Below are 21,452 nucleotides of genomic sequence, written 5' to 3' on the forward strand. Positions count from 1 at the left end.
CAATTAAATAAATAAAATTCCATCTTCTGAGTTTTTTCACTTGTCCACAAAGCTGTTACCTTTCTGAAAATGTTATTCTGACACATGAACCAAGCCCATATGTAGATGTCACTAGAAAGCAGTACTACATCTCTTAATTACTCTCAGCTGCTGTTACTGTTTCTCACGTTCAACAGCCCCATCCTCGCCATGTTTATGAAAATAGTTGCTTGAGGGAGTTTAGTCCATTTCCATCATCCACATCACTATAATATGCCAAACTAAATGTAGAACTAAATGTTCAGGAACACACCCATGTCGGGAATAATCACAAGTCAAAGTTGTTTTAGGCAATATTGTTATATTTTTTATGTTAATGTGGATTACTTGGTAATACTAGCTTAAATCCTAGTATATATAGTATGGGAATGAGATGTGCCACAAATCTTTTCATACAGTAACTTATTATTCCTACAGTCTTAGCATTAATAGCCTAAAAGTTTGCACACATTGTTTAATGTTTAGCAAAGAATGGCTTGTTTCCAGTAAAACTTTAGAGAAGTTTAGATTTTTTTTTCTGCAGAACCCTAATCTTCTGTTTTCCTTTCTTGTGTTTTTATGCTTCAGCCTTGGGACAGTGGGGCTGCGGTCACCAGCGAAAAATAAGGTGTGAAGACTGAAAACTTATCAAGCAACATTGCAGGCTCCTTAGTGTCTAGTTGTCTGACCTAAACCTCTCTTAACTATGACCTCCAGTCAGAGCATAGTGTCCTTCCTGCTGTGTTTTATCAGCTGATGCATTCTAGTGTTAGCTGTAGGCCAGCTTGTAAGCATCATTTCAACATTTACTACCTTGAATGTTTTGCTCCAGGAACATAGTTACTCCGATCTTTCAACACTTCCTTCTGCCCAGACGTAAAACAGAGATTTATAATAGGGCTGAAACGATTCCTCGAGTACCTCGGATAATTCGAGTACAAAAAAGCCTCGAGTCAAATTCTCTGCCTCGAGGATTCGTTTAATTCATATTTAATTAATTCATGGCTTTGCAATTGCCCGGGGTCATGTTTCACCCGGACCGAAATAAGTGACGCACATGCCCACTGGGCTGAATGCACACGCGAGTAGCGAATGTAACTTAACTTTCTCTTAAGCCATGGTGGACAACGTAGACCCCGGCAGAGTGCGAAAAAGACAGAAAATGTCAAAGGTGCGGGACCATTTTTCACGTCGTAATGCGGAAGACGTAGTCCAGTGTAAATATTGTAAAATGGATTTAGCGTACCACAACACCACATCCTCCATGCTGCAGCACCTGTAAATGTCACTTCTGCAAGCGGACTCGGAGCCTCTACAAGATAATGCATTTTAGCCTGTATTTCTATATATTCTGCGGACACTGTGACTTTTTCATTTGTAGCACTCAAGTTTCAGCTCACACCGTACGTCTGGTAGCAACACGTCGGACTTAAAATGTGCTAAAAAAATAGCAGTTTTTACACATGTCGGACTTTTTGTGTTATTGATATTTGTTTTCCCTCGGGATTGCTGCAGGAGGACACAGGTATTTATGAGTGATGGAGGAAAACGAAAGAAGTAAATAAATGTTTTGTGATCAGTATAATTTGACAAAACCACAGCAAACATGCTTTCGACAATCCTTGTTATTGTGTGAGAAAAAAAGTGTAGAAATTATAACGAACGTGTTAATAGGGAAACACCCGGCGAGCTGTTTGCGCATGCGCCGTGAGCGGTTCTGGTTCTGGTTGGGCCGCAGCCACTCGCAGCGCTACTTCAGCAGTTATCCTTCTAGTTTTTGCCTGGCTTGCCGGGCTCGCAGATTCTCGCACGAGGGGGAAATCGGCTCAGGTTGTGTACTTATTTTTTGCACAGGCATTTGTTTACTGTGAAGTAAAGTTGAAGTGCTTAAGTTTTGCAAACTAATTTTGAATAAAACTTGACGAATAACTGGCAATTGCTTGCTCATTTTAAGAGGTCTTTCATAATTATAACATGCTATTTGATATAATGGTTTACAAACACAAAAGGGTAATTTATTAGAGTACTCGATTAATCGAAAAAAATATTCGATAGAGTACTCGATTACAAAAATATTCGATAGCTGCAGCCCTAATTTATAATGGTGGTATTACTTTGTGATCCTTCTTGTTTTAGTCTTAAAGCTCTGAAAATACACATCTGTTATCCTTAACAACGATGAGGGTCATCTACTTTAGTCATAGTTCAATGATGCACCATCTAGATGGATGGCAACTTGGACACATCATCATTAAAGACCGCAGTGAGGAGCTAGTTTATCTACTTAATATTTGTGTGAGAACCAACAAACTTTTGAAATTTGACTCAAAAATTGATGGTGTTGTATTCTTATTCTTTTAATTTGTCAATGTCTTATGCTTTACAACCAACCAGCATCAGAACTCCAAAAGGATCATGTTGTATAGTTTTTATTGTTAACTCTGCATCAAAAATGTTATAGTTGCATCTCATAGGGTTTTCACGGTAACCGGTGTAGCAGTAAAAAAGTTCACAATAATAACCGTCTTGTTTTTAAAAAACTATATTATCTTGGTGGATTACCGTGGCTGCGGTGTAGGCGGAGTGACCCTTACCAGCCACCGTATCATCTACAGAAGGTGCCGGCGGCACATGCGCACTTTGTTGTTAACAACCAAAACTTTCTTGAAGCTAAAGCTGAAATAATGGCTAAAGGAGGAGACGGCAGCACTCAGGACATTTATTATCCCTCAAAGAAGACAAAGTCAGAAGTACGGGCAACTCTACAGTCAACACAAGGCAAGCTAACGTTAGCGTTTTAGCTAAAATGCGTGATCCAAGGATTTGGGTTGAGGGAGAACGCAACGACTTGCTATATAAAGCAGCCGCAGCGCCCGCTACCTGCATATAAACCGTGTCGCGGACACCCCCATATTCAAATGACACTATGCATTACGGGGTTCCCAGGGGCAGATAAGAGATGGTCTCTCTCCTAGAATAATTATGAATTTAACAATGATTATTACTGCCTGATGACATTTTCCCAAATCTGCAAAGCTCACTGGAAGGACACAAACCGAGGACAATATTTTCCTGATATAGGGTTTATTACTCAAGTAAGGGTAAAAAAAGTATCTGATTAGAAGGCTACTTGAGTACTGCGTATCATCTGATCTAATATTTTTAAAATGATGACATCAAACAGACATAAAATAAGAAGTTATGGGCAAATATTGGCATTTTAAAGACTAAAGGGGGAAAAATGTAAACAAATAAATAACATAATTACAAAATAACACATTTTAGGCAAAATTTAGACACAAACTAAGGACAATATTTTCCTGATATACAGGGCTTATATTAGGGATGCGCAGATACTGATACGATACTGGTATCGGTAAAAGTTAACCAATACCAGGAACCGATACCAATGCAGTTGCTTGAAAATGGCTTCACTTTAACTTGTCATTTCTGTTCACCTAATATTTTAGTTTTGTTATGATTTCCATTCATATATTTTACTTTTTATCTACCTCACAGTCTTTTCCTGTTGAAAGCAGAGAAGAAAATAAAATCTGTATTCCAAATCATTGCATTTTTTGTGTGGTAGAAGTATCGCTATCGGTAATTGATATCGGCAAATATTCAGATCCAAGTACCGGTATCGTATCGGTTTGGAAAAAAGTGGTATCGTTGCCTAGTTTATTTAGTTGTCTGAAAATGTAACATGTTTAAAAAAATACCCTGATAATACCGAAAACCGTGATAATTTTGGTCACAATAACTATGAGGTTAAATTTTCACACCGTGACAACCCTGGTATCTCATAATAAAACCCTAACCAGTTCTCTGCACTTTCGTTATTCGGTGAACTTAAGGGTCTGCGTTAGTAGAAGATTCTGTCTCAGATATGTTGTCTTTCTGTGCTGGTGCATCTTGTTTAAAAATGTATGCACCCCCTTAGTCATTTATCTCTTGGTGGAATGGCAATAATGTAGTCAAAGTGCTGGGAAAATGGACGCTTCTCCAACAGTAACTCATTAATTCACTATAGATTCTGCCCCACAACATGCCTATTGTAACAAAGTCCTCAGAAGGCTTGGGAATGCCATTGAGTGGGCAGGGCCTCTTGTTTTATAGCACCATGTGCCTCTGCAGCTTCTGAGTTGTGGTTCGGAGTTGCATAATATCATAAATGTTGTGAAATTGGAAAGGCGTTTTGTTTTTCTGTAAGAAGAATTTCAGCTGTCTGGATGTTCAATCTTATAGTTAGTTACAACGTCTTTAATGTGGCAGTTAAGGCATTGTAGTTGTGGTTAACTTTGGTCAATTTCTCTGGGTACAGGCAAACATGAGCAGGCTGAGACCCATTACTGAATCACCCCTTTGTTAGTTGTGTGTAGTTTTTTTTATCATTTGGTACAGTGAGTCTCACAGTTGTCAAATCCAGCAGCACTGCTAAATCAAGAACATATTAGCCACAATATATTTAGCTGATAACAATGAGAGCATGCTTGTTAGGTCGTGGACTCAAGCCAACCTTCCTAGTGATGCTAACCATTAAATTATCGAAAGACCCCAACTCTACTCAGGGTGACCTTAAATCTCAGTACTCTAAAAGTCTATTTATTTATTTATTTTTTGGGTGGGTACTCTTCGTCATGGTTTACTGGATGCAACTTGGTAAATTTGAAATATGAACCTCATGGTGGTTAGTTTTAATTTGCTTTTCTTTTTGTGTGCACACAGGCTTATCATTGTAGATGCAACAAAGTCCCCACTTGCACACATCTGCATTATTTACACTGTACAAAATTCTGTCACATTTTGCACGCCTTGTCCTGTTTTCTGTTCTTCCCAGAGGAATACAAAATGTATGTGTAGAATTGAGTTTTCCGAGTCTTTTGTGCTAAATGGTAGTTGTACCTTAGATTTGCTAGTGTGAAAGAACGAGGTTCAAGAAACCAGATTTGATTTTCAGACTTTTATTTATTTATTTATTTTTTGTGAAAGTGACAATGTGCATTTTCCCTGGTGACAGGGGGCAGTACATACCTAAATCATTGCAAGCAGGTGGTATTTTTGTGTTTGAATAAAACCTTACCAATGGATGGCCATTAGGGTCAAAAATCCCTGGGAGCACAACCTCCAGCGAAATGACAAACACATCAGACTCCCTTTCGTCTCTGTAAATGTGTAAAACAACATTTATGAATGGTTAAAGTTTTGTAAACATTTGTTACAAATCAGTTAATGTGTTTTGTCCTCATGGCCTCCAGAAGAAGGAAACATGGCACCGCCCAGAGAGTAATGGTGCATTTGATTTGTCCTCGCAACTCGGAAATCCCCACCTCAGAGTAGGAAAAATCAAATGAAGTCGGACCTCCCAGTCGGAAACTCTGAAGATTTTCAAAACCCCGACTTCGAGATCCAAAATGACAGCTCTCCGTATCAACAACAGTAGTTTTGATTGAAAGGTTTTTTATTTTACAAGACATACTTATAAGATTGCGTCTAAAATCAATGTTATATGTAGCTCCTGCAACTCCAAGCTGAACAATCTAAAAGTGTTGTTTTAGATCGTCTTTGTCTCTCTTAGAATATTTTTTGAAGATGAGCTTTATGTGTGAGTTGTCTGTGTTCGCTGAGAGCTAACAAAACAGCAGTTTTCAAAGGCATCGCCATAGTGGAATCACGACTTCTCCGTCTCCGGCAACCAGAACGCTGTTAACTCGGGTGTGACGTCATTCCTAGTTCAGAGTTCCGACTTCCGAAGAAAATCGAACGCACCCTTTTACCTGCTCCCATATACTTTAGACCAGATTTTTAGATTTAGATGTTTATGGTTATATGTTACAATGCCGCCAATATTTTTCAACAACTGAGCATCATTTAATTAATTTTCAACAACATTTTGATGGATATTTCCAGAGATTAATGATAAAAACTAGAAATTGTCTAATGTCACATGGTTGTAAAATAAGCAAATCATCACAAATGTGTTTACACAAAGACAAAAAAAAATCACAAACAATGTAGGGAAAATACTAAGTGGTATGTGGCATTCTTGCAATGTTCTTTGTATTTCCACTAGGCACATGAGGCCGTTGTCTTACGAGTTAAGTAAATGCCAGTTAAACATGTTTTTAGAGGTTAGAAAAGTGGAAAATAACATCACAAGGGACAAAATCAAGTTCATTGTTGTTGGATAGTATAAACCTGAAGAAAGAGACAAAATTTTTATTCGAATCTGTAGTTTGTTGTAATTTGTTTGTAGTTTGGGGCAGCGGTAGCTCAGGAGGTAGAGCAAGTTGTCCAGCAATCAGAGGATTGTAGGGTCATCCTAACAGAAATTGCTGTGGCGCCTGTGCCCGGCAACCTTGCCACTGTTGGTGTGTCCCAGGGCAGTTGTGGCTGCATTAAGGCTCATCACCACCAGTGTGTAAATGTGTGTGTGAATGAATAAATTATGCAGTATACTGTAGTGTAAAGTGCTTTGGAGCCCTCTGGCTCTGAAAGGCGCTATACAAATGCAGGTCATTTATCATTTTTCATTTAATTAGCTCATTAGAAACTTGTATTTGGTTGTTGGGCTACTTCATATATTTGCTTTAGGATTTGACCAATAAGTCATATTTACCATTCAGTGTCACAGCCCTTATGACTCCTGGTTATCACAAACAATATAGTTTTAAAGGCGTAGAACACTGAAAATCTATTTTAATGATTTTTTCTGATTATAATCTGTCACTCTATTTTCATGAAGGCTGAGTATGAAAATAGTCTCCAACACCTATCTCCTGCATTAGCTTCTGGTAGAAAATAGACAGGGAAACGCCAGGATTAGAAAATCCTGACAGATCTTCACACGTCACACTGTCACTTAACAATCATGGACTCGCCCATCTTGACCTACGACAAGGAAGGCTGTTGTTGGTTTAGCGTCCAGGAAACAGCAGAGAACTTCTCGACTAGTTTAAGCTAACTCTAAGCTTTAGCATCTACACCACATGGCAGAACTCCTCCTGGCTTGTGTTATTTATGAAGAACAAACATCAACGTTGCAAGTCAGTGGTAGAGTCTCGTTGCTGTTATCCAATCAGAGGCAAGATGTCCAAATATCAGGAAGCAGGCCCCAAAACCTGCAGTGTGAAGCTCGGCTGTGATGTGGCTCACTTCTAGTTCCTGAAAATGGTGCACCGGGTTTTTTTTTTTCTCCACCTGAGTACGACTTACAAATCATTCATTCCTACTAGAGTCTGCAAATCTAGGGATTAAATGAGTCTTCAACACCTTAAAACTGCAACTTGAGTGTTGTTGTTCACTGTTAGTCAAGTCAATTAAATGAGTGTACTTTTGGTTTTCTGTAAGCAAATACTCTAATCCTTGTTATTTAACTGTGAATTCAGCTGTGCTCATCAGTTCTCATTTTGTGGTTGATGGCAGCTTGCAATAAGAAGGATACAAAATAAAACGGAGAAAGATTTTGGCCATAACAGCATGAGGCAAAGGGAATCAGGAATGAGAAACAAGCAGAGTGAAAGAGGTGGGCCTTGTGTCCTTATCTGTGCATTCCTGTAGAGTGTGTATGTGTGTGAAGGGAGGGGAAGGGTGGGAATGCTGATAACTGTGTGTACACTGATTGGCTGAATCCAGTTCCAGAGCTGGATCTGGTTGTCATTCACAGTGCCTTGGCTCACACCGTGTTGCTACAGATGCAAAAATAAACCACAAATGTTCTGTGTGTGTAAGTGGGGGACTGTTTAAAGTTGTTTACCCACAGTGTATCACCTGTGTGTCCTTGAAACTTTCTTAACTTTCCCATCTCATTATTATGCCTTTGCACTTACAGAACATATGTAAAGACCACCATTGCAGATTGTCATTTAAAAACTCATAAAACTGTTGCCTCTTTTGACCTCGTTATTAACCCAAAGATCAAGGAAATGTTCGCTCCTATATTATCTACAGCAGTTTTGTTTGGAAAGAATAACAGCCACACTGTCCAAGTTTTGAATGACCAATTATTTCTGAGACATAATCAGTACATAGATATACTGTCCTTAGAATGTAATCATCTAAACAAGAAATTAAGAAAGCTACTCTTTTTAAACACTATCAGCCAGTTCTTTCTTGCAAAGGGGGCAGTGTTTCCCCTACATAGACTCAGGTGTGGCACTATGCCACTGCTGTAACATCAGCGCCACGGCCACGGGGGTGGGGGGCAAGGGATCCATAAAGAGAGATCTGCTTTTCAAGACGTCATTCAAGATTTAGAAATTCATGAAAAGCCCAAAGCTTCAGCTTACCTGGAGGGTTGTGGAAAAATGTAAAGTCATACTTTCACCAGAAGTGACGGTTCTCCTCTGCGACCTCAGCACTTCCTGTTTCTCTAGGCATAGAGCAATTAGTGTGGTTGAGCTGAGATGACTTTGCTGCTGGATAAGCAGTGCACACAATGTTAGCCTAGCCTAGTTGTGTGTGTGGGTCAGTGGATGGCAATGAACAGCTCACTGCACAGGAACCCTGTGAAACTGCACTGTGGTGAGGAAGAAAACTAGGAACCTGCACCACAGATGCTCAGATAAAACTCTGGATTTTATGGCGGGCGCACACATTAACCTGACAAGCGCATAGGTTTTATGTGCATTTCTAACTACATAATAAACTATAATTAAAAGTATAAAAAAGTTAACTTTTGGTGAAATTGATTTAGATGAGATTACACTTGAGGCTTTTGATAAACAAAACAGGATTTTCTACTTTGCACCTTGGAAAATGCTTTTTTTTTGTCATTTGCATTAAGAATAGATGATGCTTTTTTATTGATCATGGCAAAATATGAAATTTGATTTGGCAGCTGGTGAAAATGTGTTATTTGGTCCTTTGTTGCACAGGTGAGGCTAGTGTGTAGGCATTTTCCTCCTATCTTTCAACCATCTGCTTCTAAATACTGGGAGGTTAGTTTCTCCTTTCAATCTAGCAAATTCTCCAGAGGGCTCAGTATTGATCAGTTAGGAGTCGGACTAGGTCTAGGCAATAAATTGAAAATTTATCGTTTTCAAAATTTCTGACTCTTATTGAGACAGTTTTTCCCGTGTCAATAAATTAGATAATAAAAAAATGAATAGTTGTTTGTAGGTTGGCAACATTCATGCCCCTTTAAGAAGCTGTACCAACGTGATACATGTGACAGGCTCATCTAGTGGACAACTTTTGTTTCTGCGCATACCTGTAATTATCGTCCATTTATCGTTATCGAGTTGAAATCCTCAATATATTGTAGGGCTGTAGCGAAGCGTCAATGATGCCGAAGGCTCGATTCTATATATTCGTCCACGTCAGATCCGGTAGTCGACTCACCACGCCCACTTGTTGCATCCCCAGGAGTTTGTAAATAGAGGTGGAATCTGCCGGTTTTTCCTCTAGTTTGCCCTCTTCTCCGCCTTCACTAACATCTCCGCCAAATACCAAGACCCGGAACAAAGTCCGTCCGCTACTAGATTCCTTTCCTGTTTTGCCCGCCTTTGTCCCCCGGCAACGGACAACAACTTCCAGGGTCAGATGCGCTGCTTCGTCTCTACCGCAGATGTAGAAAATCACCGGGAGCATTTTTCCCTTCATAAATGAGCATCTTTCAGACATTAGGAGAGCTGTTTTGGTGGTAGCAGTCTCTCCTCCGTGCTGGTCTGTTTGCTGCTGGGTGTTTTTGGTTTATTTAAACTTGGTAACTTGAACTTAACGTTGGTAAAGCTACTGTTGGCATTTTCGCTAACAGCTTCTTGCATTTGGATAAGCTGTTACGTTTTGGTTTAAAGTTAATCTTTTTTGTGGTGTAGATCTCTCTTTTATTACATTTAGAGTGTTGTGGGTTTTCGGTTTAGTGTAAAATATCACCTTGAGTTTGGTTTAACCGCCCAGTTTAGAGTTTGGACCTTTGTAGATCCTTATTTTGGTCCAGAACCCTGTAATCTTTGCCCAGTGGGACATCCCTACTTTTTTGTACTCTTGTTTTAATTCCCCACAGGCAGAATTAGTTTTATTATTCCCAACCTGTGGATGGAAAGATTTATGTTTTGTTGTTGTTGTAAATAAACCTGATCATCATTTTAACTTTTAAATCCCACGTTATTGTCCCTTCCTTTTTGCACACTAGCCAAACTCCCCAGGAAGGGTCGTAACACCACTCGCCGCACGCACGTAAGTGACCAAAACAAAGCAGCATGGAGACACTCCGTCTCCAGCCACCTCTCAGGCAGCAGCCTGCACTCCCAAGTTCTACACGTCACCAGAACATAACCAACACAGCTGGGGGCGCAGCTGTGGTTGGGACAATTATTACATTAACTGATAAATAGTTTAGAAATAAGGTAGAAATAAGTTCCTCACACTGATAAACAATAACTAATCTCTCTGAGGACACGGTGCTAGTGTACTCTCCTACAGCACCTTGACACGACTAAATAAATGTTATGCGACATTTTGTGAACATCAATTTATTTGCATTTATTTGTTATAAATGCCACTGAATAATTCTTGCTGTCAGTATTTGCAAGATATTGGTATTTGGGTCTGTACTGGTTAGACTTAAATGAGTTAAACCAAGGTCTATAGCCCTTGGGTCATAGACTATGAGCTATAAGTATATTGGTCTTTTTATACTTTGAATCAGGAGTTATTTTAGTGATCATCTTGTTTCTTATTTATTTTTGTCCTGATTGTGCCCTGAGCAATTTTATGACTGAATAAAAACAAATAAAATCAACATAAATTGAAAATTTGCCTTAAATAATCGAGATCTCAATTTCAGTCACAATAATCATGATTATTATTTTTGCCATAATCGAGCAGCCCTACCTCCCACTCTGACTGCTCTCATGAAACCGTAATGCTCGACTTCCGAGAGAAGTGTGGCTCAGATTACCATTTTAATCCAAATGCCCTGGATTATAGCTTTTCTATTTTATTCCTATCCTTGTTATTCTAGTAGCGACACTGTGAGATAATTTTCAGTTAAAGGTGTGCTTGTGTGTGTGTGTATTTTTAGCATAGTTCTGATGGAAGGCTCTACTGTATCACAGAGCTGTGGGACAGAGCAGTGCTGCTATTTGAAACTAAATAAGTCGAGCATATTTGAGCATGTCAGCACAACAGTACATCACTGCTGACTGAGGCTCTGCATCATCTTCGTCATTTGCCTTTTGGCTTCTTGCCCTTATGCACACACTCATGTGCAAACGTACATGTATGTGTTTGCGCGACACACACACACACACACACACACACACACACACACACACACACACACACACACACACACACACACACACACACACTTACAGGCCTCTCTCCTTTCATCATGGCAACAACCTGCCCTAAAAATCCTACTGCTGACTTCATGTTTAACACTTGAGGTGACAGCAGCTATTTAGTTGAGGTTGTTGTGAATGCACACTGCATGAGGTAGCATAAGCCACACTAATTTGAAAGACAGAATGTAAAAGCTTCCATTAGTGGCTCACACATCACATGTGTTGAGTGCTTCCCCTCCAGTAGAAGCACGTGTTTGTCCCTAATTATGTGTTGAGTTCACTTCTTTACTTCATCTTTTTGGTCCAGTAAGAGAAATGTGGTTGCGTTGGATGCATCCATCTCGATTTTACTCCACCCTAGTGTATAACCATCTCAGTCTGTTGGGCAGAAGTATTCATTTTCCTTCTAAACATTACTTTGGGAGGTCTTGAGATGTTGTAAGGTTGCAGGTCATAAAACAGGGTTAGGAAAACCAGAATAGTTGAGCAGAGATTTCAATGGAAGCTGACGCTATTTCCTGCAAACAGGAAGTAGAATGGCTTCCTGTGTGTGTCGTGGCTGCTTTTGCTCACATCCTGCCCTTGGCTATCAGAGAAGACCAGGCACATTGACCCAAAGCTTTTATCAGATTTTAGCTACACACTTGTCATCACTAAAGCTCTCCTTTTTTAGTTTAGAATGAACACATTCATATGATGTGAGCAGTTTCTAAATGTATGTTTAGTGTCAGATTTTGAAGACTTGCTTGTCCCCACCCCATTCAAAATGCTGTCTGCAGCCTCATCCGTTTCATGGTTAATTTCATTCTAGTCAGTTCATCACCATGCCCTGAAGATCTGGATTAGTCTCTGGCTTTGAACAACTTGAGTGGACAGTTACCATCTCTGCTGGGTTGTGTGTTATGGCGGGAAGGCAGGGCCAAGAATGAACAGCATAGCTTGAACAAAGAGACTCTGTAGTGTAAGATCTTGGTGTGTGTGTGTGTGTGTGTGTGCGTGCGTGCGTGCGTGTGTGTGTGTGTGCGTGCGTGTGTGTGTGTGTGTGTGTGTGCGTGCGTGCGCCCGGGTGTGTGTGCGTGCGTGTGTGCGTGCATGCGTGTGTGTGTGCGTGCGTGTGTGTGTGTGTGTGTGTGTGTGCGTGCGTGTGTGTGTGTGTGCGTGCGCGCGCACGATTTGATTGCTGCTCTTTGTTTTCTTGCCTTGAGCTTTACTGTCCAGAGCTCAAGCCTGACTAATGCGCACGTATAAATACGCTAGGCTGGCGTCACGTTTGTGCAATATCAAACACACCATTGTTTCACACAACTCTGACTTCATAGATAAACCTCAGCCTTTGTCCCCATTGCTGTTTTACTGTTGTTGCACTCTTGATCACTGTTTTTGTTTCTGTTTTGGCCACAGATTCAACTATATTCTATGATTTCTTAGTCACAAACATTCCTGTGATGAAATTAGTAAAATTATTTAATTACTTTTTGTCTCAAAACTTAGGAGATCACTTTCTCTTGAAAGAAAATTTGCTTTATGGATGTTTGTTTTATGAATAATGAGACTACCTTAGCTACACCGATATTTATTTCAGCTCTAACTTGTTCATTTTATCAGAGAGGGCTTCAAGTTGCTCATTTAACATTTCCCTTTATACTTGTGCTCTGTTACTTTCTGCATTTCATAACAAACACTAGGTGTGTGCTTGTGTGTTCATAAATTCAGTGACTTTGCAGAACGTGACTATCCATCTTCCACCAGGTGTGAGGTAGTGCGCAGTTACCATGAACTAAACTGTAGCTCTGGGTGTGCATCCAATATTTGAGAGCAACAGCAGAAGACTTGGATGAGTGGTGGATGACTTTAGGTTGTGCTTGGTTATAAATGGCCAGTATAAGTAAGTAGCTGTATAAAATACAAGCAAATTTAGAGAGAGTGCTCTAAATGTCAACATGAGCTTAAGTTATTATTGAGAGCAGAGTATGCTCACGTCAGATGCTACGTTGTTCTATTTCCTTTGCTTTGTCTGAGTTGTTAGCTTGAGGCTGTTGATGATGGCTTCATCCGCCCATCTTTGTTTTGGTGTAGCTTCTCTACATTTTTAAAGCGACAAAAACAAGTCTTTTAATGTGCTATTGATTGTGTTTGTTGTGTTTTTAACTAGTCTAACTGAACTGGAAACACCAGTTGTTAAACCTTAAACATTTTATACTCTAGGCCAGTGGTGTCCAGCTTAACAACCACCATCCGCTCATTTTTTGCTGTTTACCTACCTGCTACAGAGCCCCTGACTTCAACTTGACCTCAAGTTCTGCAGAAGCCAGTTAATCACCTGCTGATTCAAATCGAGTGTATTGAAGCAGAGAAACATCTACTTGCAGGAGACCGGCTCGAGGACCAGGATTGGACACAAATGCTTTGTACTGAATGTGCTATAGAGATAGGACTGATTTATTTATACCTTTATGGTTTAAAACAGGGGTGTCAAACTCAGTTTTGCTCAGGGGCCACATTGAGGAAAATCTAGTCCCAAGTGGGCCAGACCAGTAAAATTAAAGTATGTATAAATTAAAAACTGCTTCAGATTGTTTTCCTTGTTTTAATACGATCAACATAAAACAAAGCTGGAGCCTGAGGACAGTGTATCCAAAATAGTTTAAGCACAACATCACTATTAATAATAAAACACCTGAAGTGTATTTGAAAATGTGAAGTACAAAACAAAAAACCCAGACTATTCCTCAGTAATTCAAATAACTGATTAACAGATCACATGGCTACATCAGTTTCATACATGTCTTTGACTCCTGATACCTGACATCTTTTAACTTTCACCAGTAGTTTAATTGAAAAATGAAAGCTTATTTTCAGACTTTACATTGTAAAGTCTGAAAATAAGGTTTACGCAATCATCTCGCGGGCCGGATTTAAACTGTGTGCAGGCCTGATCTGGCCCGTGGGCCACATGTTTCACACCCCTGGTTTAAAATGTCTTTATTTTTTAAACAATTTCATGAACATGTGAATATGTAGGGTGTTTCACCGCTTACACATGACATCCAGAGACACACTAACATTTCTCTGGAAAAGATGAAAACAGACGTGAAAGGATGTGGTCCTTCAAGACCCCGTGCATGTTTTCTTTTATATATGTGCTGTGTTAGCACCCTATGGGGTTATGCTAGCTGACTTTCCATTTTTCTAAGTTCAATGTACAGTTCAACCCAAAGGACAAGGCCACCTGCCTGCCCAATCACCCGATCACATGACCCCTGCCCACTGTTGTTTCTCATAGCGTAGCTCCTTTATGTCTGCTTAGACTGCTTGGTGAAAGAATGGATGAATGGGTGAATGAATATATTACAAGACACTCCAGAGACACGTATGCGTTTGGGAATGTCGGGGGGAGCCGTGGTTAAATGGGTCAGGTCCCCTGACACAATAGTGGTATTACCGTGTGAGTCTTAGGGGCAGACAGGAGGGTAGAGAGGGGTACACCCATCCTCTCTCTGCCAATTATGGACATAAATAACTTCCTAACAGAGCTTCCATGGAAATTAGGGTCAAAGTGTCAACTCTGTTTTCAAGTAGTTCAGGCCAACTGATTCATGGTGGTTTGATGTTCAGAAGTGGAAATAAAAGATTGACCTTTAGTAAGTCTAGCATATACTTGAATTTATCAGAAATGAGTTTCATGTTTGTGTTTTTTCACAAATACGTGTGGTGTCTTTTCTTTTTCCTCTCTTTTTAAATCAACAGTATTAAATTTCAAGGCCTGACAACAAGCACCAGACACTCTTATCGGGTGTCCTGGTCTCCACGCAGATGCCACCTCTGCTGTAGGTAGCTCCTGTAAACTGTATATTTAAGGAAGGGGAAGGTGATGACACTAATGACCATGATGATGTTGAAGATGATGGGTGAGATGTTTTGAGGATTAGGTGTTGATTAAGGGGTAAGGCAGTGAGATTATCACAATGACAGGGTGGCTAGATGCCATGCTGTTATTTTGAAAGGCTGGTTGTGGAAGCAGCAGTAAATTAGTAGCCTTCTATGTGTGTTGATGTTTGTCTTTTCCTCCCTGCTTTCACATTGGACTGTGCTCAGCACACTGACACAAACGGCTTTACCATCACTCCCTGCAGGCAGGCAACAGTGTTGCTTAATCAGCTGCAGAGAAGTAGGGTAAAGCTGTGATTTAAAGATGAAAACGGCATGCTGTAAGTTTGAATGAACATTCCTGCTTGAAAAAGACATTAAATGCTATCTTATCTCATTTAAGCAACACCATTAGTCTGATAGCTTTTTATTAGCAGGGCTATATAACTCTTTATGTTTTGCTGGTTTCAGCAGAGGGGATTCAATTCAAAACGAATACAAATCAAATATTTGAATATGTGAACAAATGCACATGCATGATGAGTCAGATATATAAAGGTAAATATTCTTATCTAGAATGAACAGTGTGGCAGTACCAAAGGAACAGCTACATCTATATTTTTCACTTCACTTCTCCTGGGCTGCATGGTGGCGCAGTTGTTAGCACTGTTGCCTCGCAGCACGAAGGTTGCAGGTTCCAAACTCGGCTGCGGCCTTTCTTAGTGGAGTTGCGTGTTCTCCCCATGCATGCGTGGGCTTCCTCCGGGTTCTCCGGTTTCCCCCACAGATCACAACGTGCCCTATAGGTTATAGATTGTAAGTCGATTTGGATAAAATCGTCTGCCAAATAAATAAACATAAACATAGTTTATCCAGCCTGGAATAATATGGGAATGTTTATTCACTCTTCAGGGCCTCGACCAATCCCCGTCTGGACCTTAAGCATGCTGCAGTCATTTGTAACGTTTTCACATGTAACCTTTTGCTACTCCAGTATTAAGTCAAGCAAAAAAATCAAGACAGATTAGCTTGTCTGCTGAAATGGGACCAGATATTACATTTTGTGCGCTTGCAGTTTGTATGCTTGTGAAGATCTGCTGACTAAATGCAAATTTTGCACCTTGTCTGTGTGATCAAATTTAAATATTTCATACCAAATATTTATGTTTGCGCACATTTCAGAGACGATTTTTAAAATTCCTATAAAACAAATTTTTTACTTTCCGCCTTCCTTCAGTGTTTTGCTTTTGTTGTCTGGTAAAGACGTCATACATCTCATTTCTAGCAGTCTAGTAATGTTACAGTTAATGATGTCCCATTCCGATATCGATATCAGAAATGGTTCTGATATCGGCCCAAAACCTCTATCGGCGTATATCGGACTGCATCAAAAATCTTCAGTATAAGCAGTCCGTTCTGCTAGGGCTGGGCAATAAATCGAAAATTTGTCGTTATCGAAATGTCTGACTCTTATCGAGATCATTTTCCCCATGTTAATAAATGTGATAATAAATCAATGTGTGTAGGTTGACAACGTGTCATGTCCCTTTAAGAGGCTGTATCACCTTGTCACGTAATACATGTGACAGCCCCATCTAGTGGACAACTTTTGTTTCTGTGTATACCTGTAGTTATCCTCCATTTTTTGTTATCGAGGTGAAATCCTCAATATATCGTGATATAGATTTTAGGCCATGTCGCGCAGCCTAAAATTACATTCTAGCAATTCTATCCAGCAGAGCCCAGATTTTGCATGCAAAGCCCACGTGGTCAGAACAGTGCATGCTAGCAAAGTAGCGAAGAACAAAAAAGACCGTGTGGCTCAGTGCAACATTTGCCATGCACACGTTTCCCATGGTGGAACAGAGCCAGAAAAGTTTAATACGTCCAACCTCATTGTGCGTTCAAAGCAGCATCTCAAAACACCGCATGAGGATTTTCGCAGTGTGTGAAATTGAAAGCTAGGACACTGAACTTTTAGCAGTTGATCAATGGTTGATATTGTGTTTTATATTTCTTATGTGCCTGCACTCAGATGTTCCTATCATTTGCCGACAATCAAACATAACTAAAGTGACCTTGAATTAGTATTTTTCACTTTTAAAAGCTATGATTTTGTTTAATTATTACTTACTTACTAATTATTAATTTAAATATTTTTTAGAGTCTTTTAATTTATTATTTAGTCTTTTATTTGTTTGTTATACAGTATGTTTAATGTTTACATTTATGCAACCAATGGCTAATAAAAAGTTGGTTGTTTTTTTCATGCTTACTGTCGCTGCATTTTATTCTCAGTTTGAGTAGTGTCCTGTGATCAAGCTTTTCATACATTCTACACGTATGAAATAGGTGAAAGTATGTATGATTGGTGCTGATATCGTGTCGGATTTATATCGGTATTGGTCAATACTGAAGGCTGCAATACTGGTATCGTATCGGAAGTAGAAAAGTTGTATCAGGACATCCCTAGTTACAGTTCTAACAAACTCGGAGAGCTTTAGAAGTGAGATTTATTTTTATTTTTTTTTTACAGAACATCTCTAAAATCTTCACTAGTATTAATTGTGCTATATTTACTAGCCTACTGATGTTTTGATCTTGTGTGTTTTGTTGCAGAGTGCAGCTATGGAGGAAACTGTCATATGGGAGCAGCACACAGTGACCCTTCACAGGGTAAGTGATAACAACTGTTTAAACCACTTTTTCATATCTACCCCTTTTCTTGTGTCTGTCTTTGGCAGCATGCGCTTCCTTTTTGTTCTCCCTGCTACTTTCTGTCCTCTGGCCATCTCTGAGTCTTCTGCTCAGAGAAACTGTGCCATAGCAGCAGGATGTACGGCTGAAACAATAGTCAGGGAATCCAGATGGCAGGAAACAAGGCTAAGGAAGACTGAAATCGGCATCCCTTTCCTTGCTACTTCATTTCATTTCCTTCCTGGCAACATACCCTTCTTCTTAATACATCTCCAGGAAAAAAGATCAGTATTTTGACCCATTTTTCCCATTAAATAAATTAGATTAGACTGCTTTTCTAATTTTCCAATTATGCACCAGTCCTAAATAATATGTCTTAACTGGCATTTACAATTAAAATATTAAGCTATAGTCTTACTCCATCTTAGATCTGTGACTGTACTTTAGCATTCAGACCATTAAGTCTACTTAGCCGATGTTGTTGTATCGTGGGATTGTGGAGAGCACCTGTCTAGACTGGCCTGCTTGCTGTAATCTAATTAGTAACAGCTTTTTTGAGGCTGAAGAGTTGGCCCAGTATGACCTGTGGTTCTCAGCCTTGGATTGCTTGTGCTATGCCCGCTCTGGTTTGTCTTTTGCAAAATCATTAGTACAGCTAAAATAGAGAACAGATGCGTAGCTTTGTTACTGAAAACATTAAGTTACGTCCTTCCTTGCCATGCTGCTGTGTTTAGGGCAAACGTCAGGTCAAATCTTATATTTCTGTCCTTTTGTTTGCAGTGTTGGTTAGTCTTGTTGTGTTTGTTTTGATGTGTCTAGGCTCCTGGATTTGGGTTTGGTATCGCCATCTCAGGTGGGCGAGACAATCCTCACTTCCAGAGTGGAGAGACGTCCATTGTGATATCTGATGTGTTGAAAGGAGGTCCTGCAGAGGGCTTATTGCAGTAAGTGTTTGTTTGGAAATTGTATGATTCTGCTTCATTAGGTTGGCCAAATAGTTAACTGTCTGTATCATTTTTAGAGAAAATGACAGAGTTGTTATGGTCAATGCCGTCTCTATGGACAATGTAGAGCATGCATATGCTGTTCAACAACTTCGCAAGAGTGGGAAAAATGCAAAGATAGTAAGTTTAACAGTTATATTTATAAAAGTCCTTACAGAGAGTCACAGTGTTGCAGAGATGCACTTGATCTTTTTCATAATGAATAAGAATAAAGCCAAAAAACAATTTTCTTCTTAGACCATTCGTCGGAAAAGGAAAGTACAAATTCCAGCCTCTAAGCCAGGTGACAGGGAGACGGTGTCTGAGCATGAGGAAGAATACACAGATGAAGATGAAACCTATCCGCATCACAGTGACCGGGCTGGTCAAAGTGCCTCTGGAGGTGCAAGCGGGGGCACCAGTAAGCGTCATGACCGCGGGAGGCGAGAACACAGTGCCTCCCGCGACAAGAGTAACTCGCCGCGATCTGACCGCCGATCACAAAGCTCATCTGCTCCATCTAAGCCTTCCAAGGTCACACTTGTCAAATCTCGCAAAAATGAAGGTTAGCCTCATTTTGTGGGGTTCAAAATCTTGGATATCAGTTTTGTTTTTCATGGGTTTAATTAATACATGCTGCAGAGGGATAATATTTGTTGACATGATGGTTATGTTTGTCACCTTTGACAACAGAATATGGCCTGCGGCTGGCCAGCCACATCTTTGTGAAAGACATCTCTCCAGAGAGCCTTGCTGCCCGAGACGGAAACATCCAGGAGGGAGATGTTGTACTTAAGGTGAGACAAACGAGATAGCTTGTACAAATTGGCCTGAATGTGGAAAAGCAAAATAAAAGAAGATCAAGTTTCTTCCTTTCATTTTTTCCCCCTGAAATTGTATCCCGTGCTGTGATCTGCTAAATGTGGCTTCTATAATGAGGTCACAAATGATTAGAGCAGAAATCCCAATTCTTTTATTCCTTTTCTTTGGCTCATATACATTTGGCTTATTTTGAACTTTCTGTGTCTGTAAAAATGCTAAAAGCATTCATAGTCTCTGTAAATGTCTCCAAACGTTAGAGAATCCACAGTAAGTGCTTGTACTGAGCTGCTGCTCCTCCTCCAACAGATCAATGGCACCGTTACAGAGAACCTCTCACTGATAGATGCCAAGAAGCTGATTGAGAGGTCAAAGGGCAAGCTGAAGATGGTGGTGCAGAGAGATGAAAGAGCCACGCTGCTCAACATTCCTGACCTTGATGATAGCATCCCATCGGGCAATAATTCAGACAGAGATGGTGAGGCGACAGTCGCAGCTGGAACAGAGTTTTTAAAAAAAAGATGTGAATCTTAAACGATAAAACGTTTCAAACACCGTGAGGAACGGACGCCACTCTGACAGTGTCACTATTTTGAATTTCATTTCAGTAATCAATCTAAGCTTTTTTTGTGATCAATTTTAATTTCAGACATTTCAGAGATACATTCACTGACATCAGACCATTCCAACCGATCCCACGGGAGAGGTCGATCAAGGTCACCTGACAGGCCAGAAACAGCGGACCACCTCCGTTACTCTCCTCGGCAGATGAGCAATGGCAGGTAGGCGGAACACACACACACTTCAGATGATGGGACAACGATGTCACACGTGACACGGCCATGTAGCCGTACTCTCACCCACTCCATACATCATGCTCACACCCACAGGTGAGGGGGTGCTGAGTAAGCAACCTTGCAGCACCAGAGTATCAATCAATATGTGGAGGCATAACATGCATAAACCATCACTCTCCCTGTGGAGCCATCAATGAGCTCCGATAAAGGATTTCTATGGCCGAGTACGGGGCAGGAAAGGTGGGATCGATGGTCCGCTGTTAGAGTGAGGGCTTGTTTTAAAAATGTGTAATAGAGTCCAAAGCTACGTAATTATGACCACACATATGTTTAACATAAGTCCTGTTTGCCTTCTTTCTTACTGCAAGATAGTTCCTGTGGGGTTTTCACTCTTTAGACTGGAGGTTGTGGGTTTTTGAAGCATTGCCCTTAAGAAAGTCTGGATGATCAAATTGATCATCTGAGTAGTTTTTGTTTTTATGAGCCTGAATTTTCAGGTAACCAATATAGAACTGTGCTAAAAAGACCTTGTTCAAAGTCGTGGAAACTCAACCACAGGTGCCAGTGAGGAGGAGTGTGCAGTTGGGGTTGTTGCTGTTGAAGTAGTTCTGTTCTTCAGGCTTCTGTCATTTTAAGGGTTTAGGATGTGTGTACGTGTACTGAATAGCAATTTTTTCTTTAACCAGAACTATGCAAAACTCAAAATGAGCAAATGTTACCTGTGACTTCTCTTGATGTTACATCTTGGTGATAGTTGGTGAGAAGGCAGAATTCACTTTTTAAGAAAAACAAACCAACTGTTTCACAATCCACACAGATTCATTCTGAGAGTTCTTTTGCTGTGTGACATTTTGCTCACTTATCAGGTAAACAACATTTCAGCATTTGTTGCCATGATTACACACTAAATAAAGCTGCTTGTTGGCCCTAAAAAGCCAGAGCATCATTTAAAGTTACCTTGCTAAATCTCCAGTCTCCCT

The 21,452-nt window shown here is 40.1% G+C and overlaps 1 protein-coding gene across 8 annotated transcripts in view; it reads left to right on the forward strand.

Moving 5' to 3' along the window:
* tjp1a (tight junction protein 1a) overlaps positions 1 to 21,452 on the forward strand; it is a 150,300-nt gene that overhangs the window by 99,413 nt on the left and 29,435 nt on the right. For all 8 annotated transcript variants that reach the window (XM_070555031.1, XM_070555032.1, XM_070555033.1 and 5 more), the window contains 7 exons: positions 17,796 to 17,852; positions 18,693 to 18,817; positions 18,895 to 18,997; positions 19,115 to 19,421; positions 19,550 to 19,653; positions 19,985 to 20,153; positions 20,325 to 20,457. In XM_070555031.1, coding sequence (XP_070411132.1) covers positions 17,796 to 17,852; positions 18,693 to 18,817; positions 18,895 to 18,997; positions 19,115 to 19,421; positions 19,550 to 19,653; positions 19,985 to 20,153; positions 20,325 to 20,457 — 998 coding nt within the window. The remainder of the gene's footprint in view (positions 1 to 17,795; positions 17,853 to 18,692; positions 18,818 to 18,894; positions 18,998 to 19,114; positions 19,422 to 19,549; positions 19,654 to 19,984; positions 20,154 to 20,324; positions 20,458 to 21,452) is intronic.

The sequence above is a fragment of the Nothobranchius furzeri genome, chromosome 9, assembly GCF_043380555.1.
Source record: "Nothobranchius furzeri strain GRZ-AD chromosome 9, NfurGRZ-RIMD1, whole genome shotgun sequence".
Classification (NCBI taxonomy): domain Eukaryota; kingdom Metazoa; phylum Chordata; class Actinopteri; order Cyprinodontiformes; family Nothobranchiidae; genus Nothobranchius; species Nothobranchius furzeri.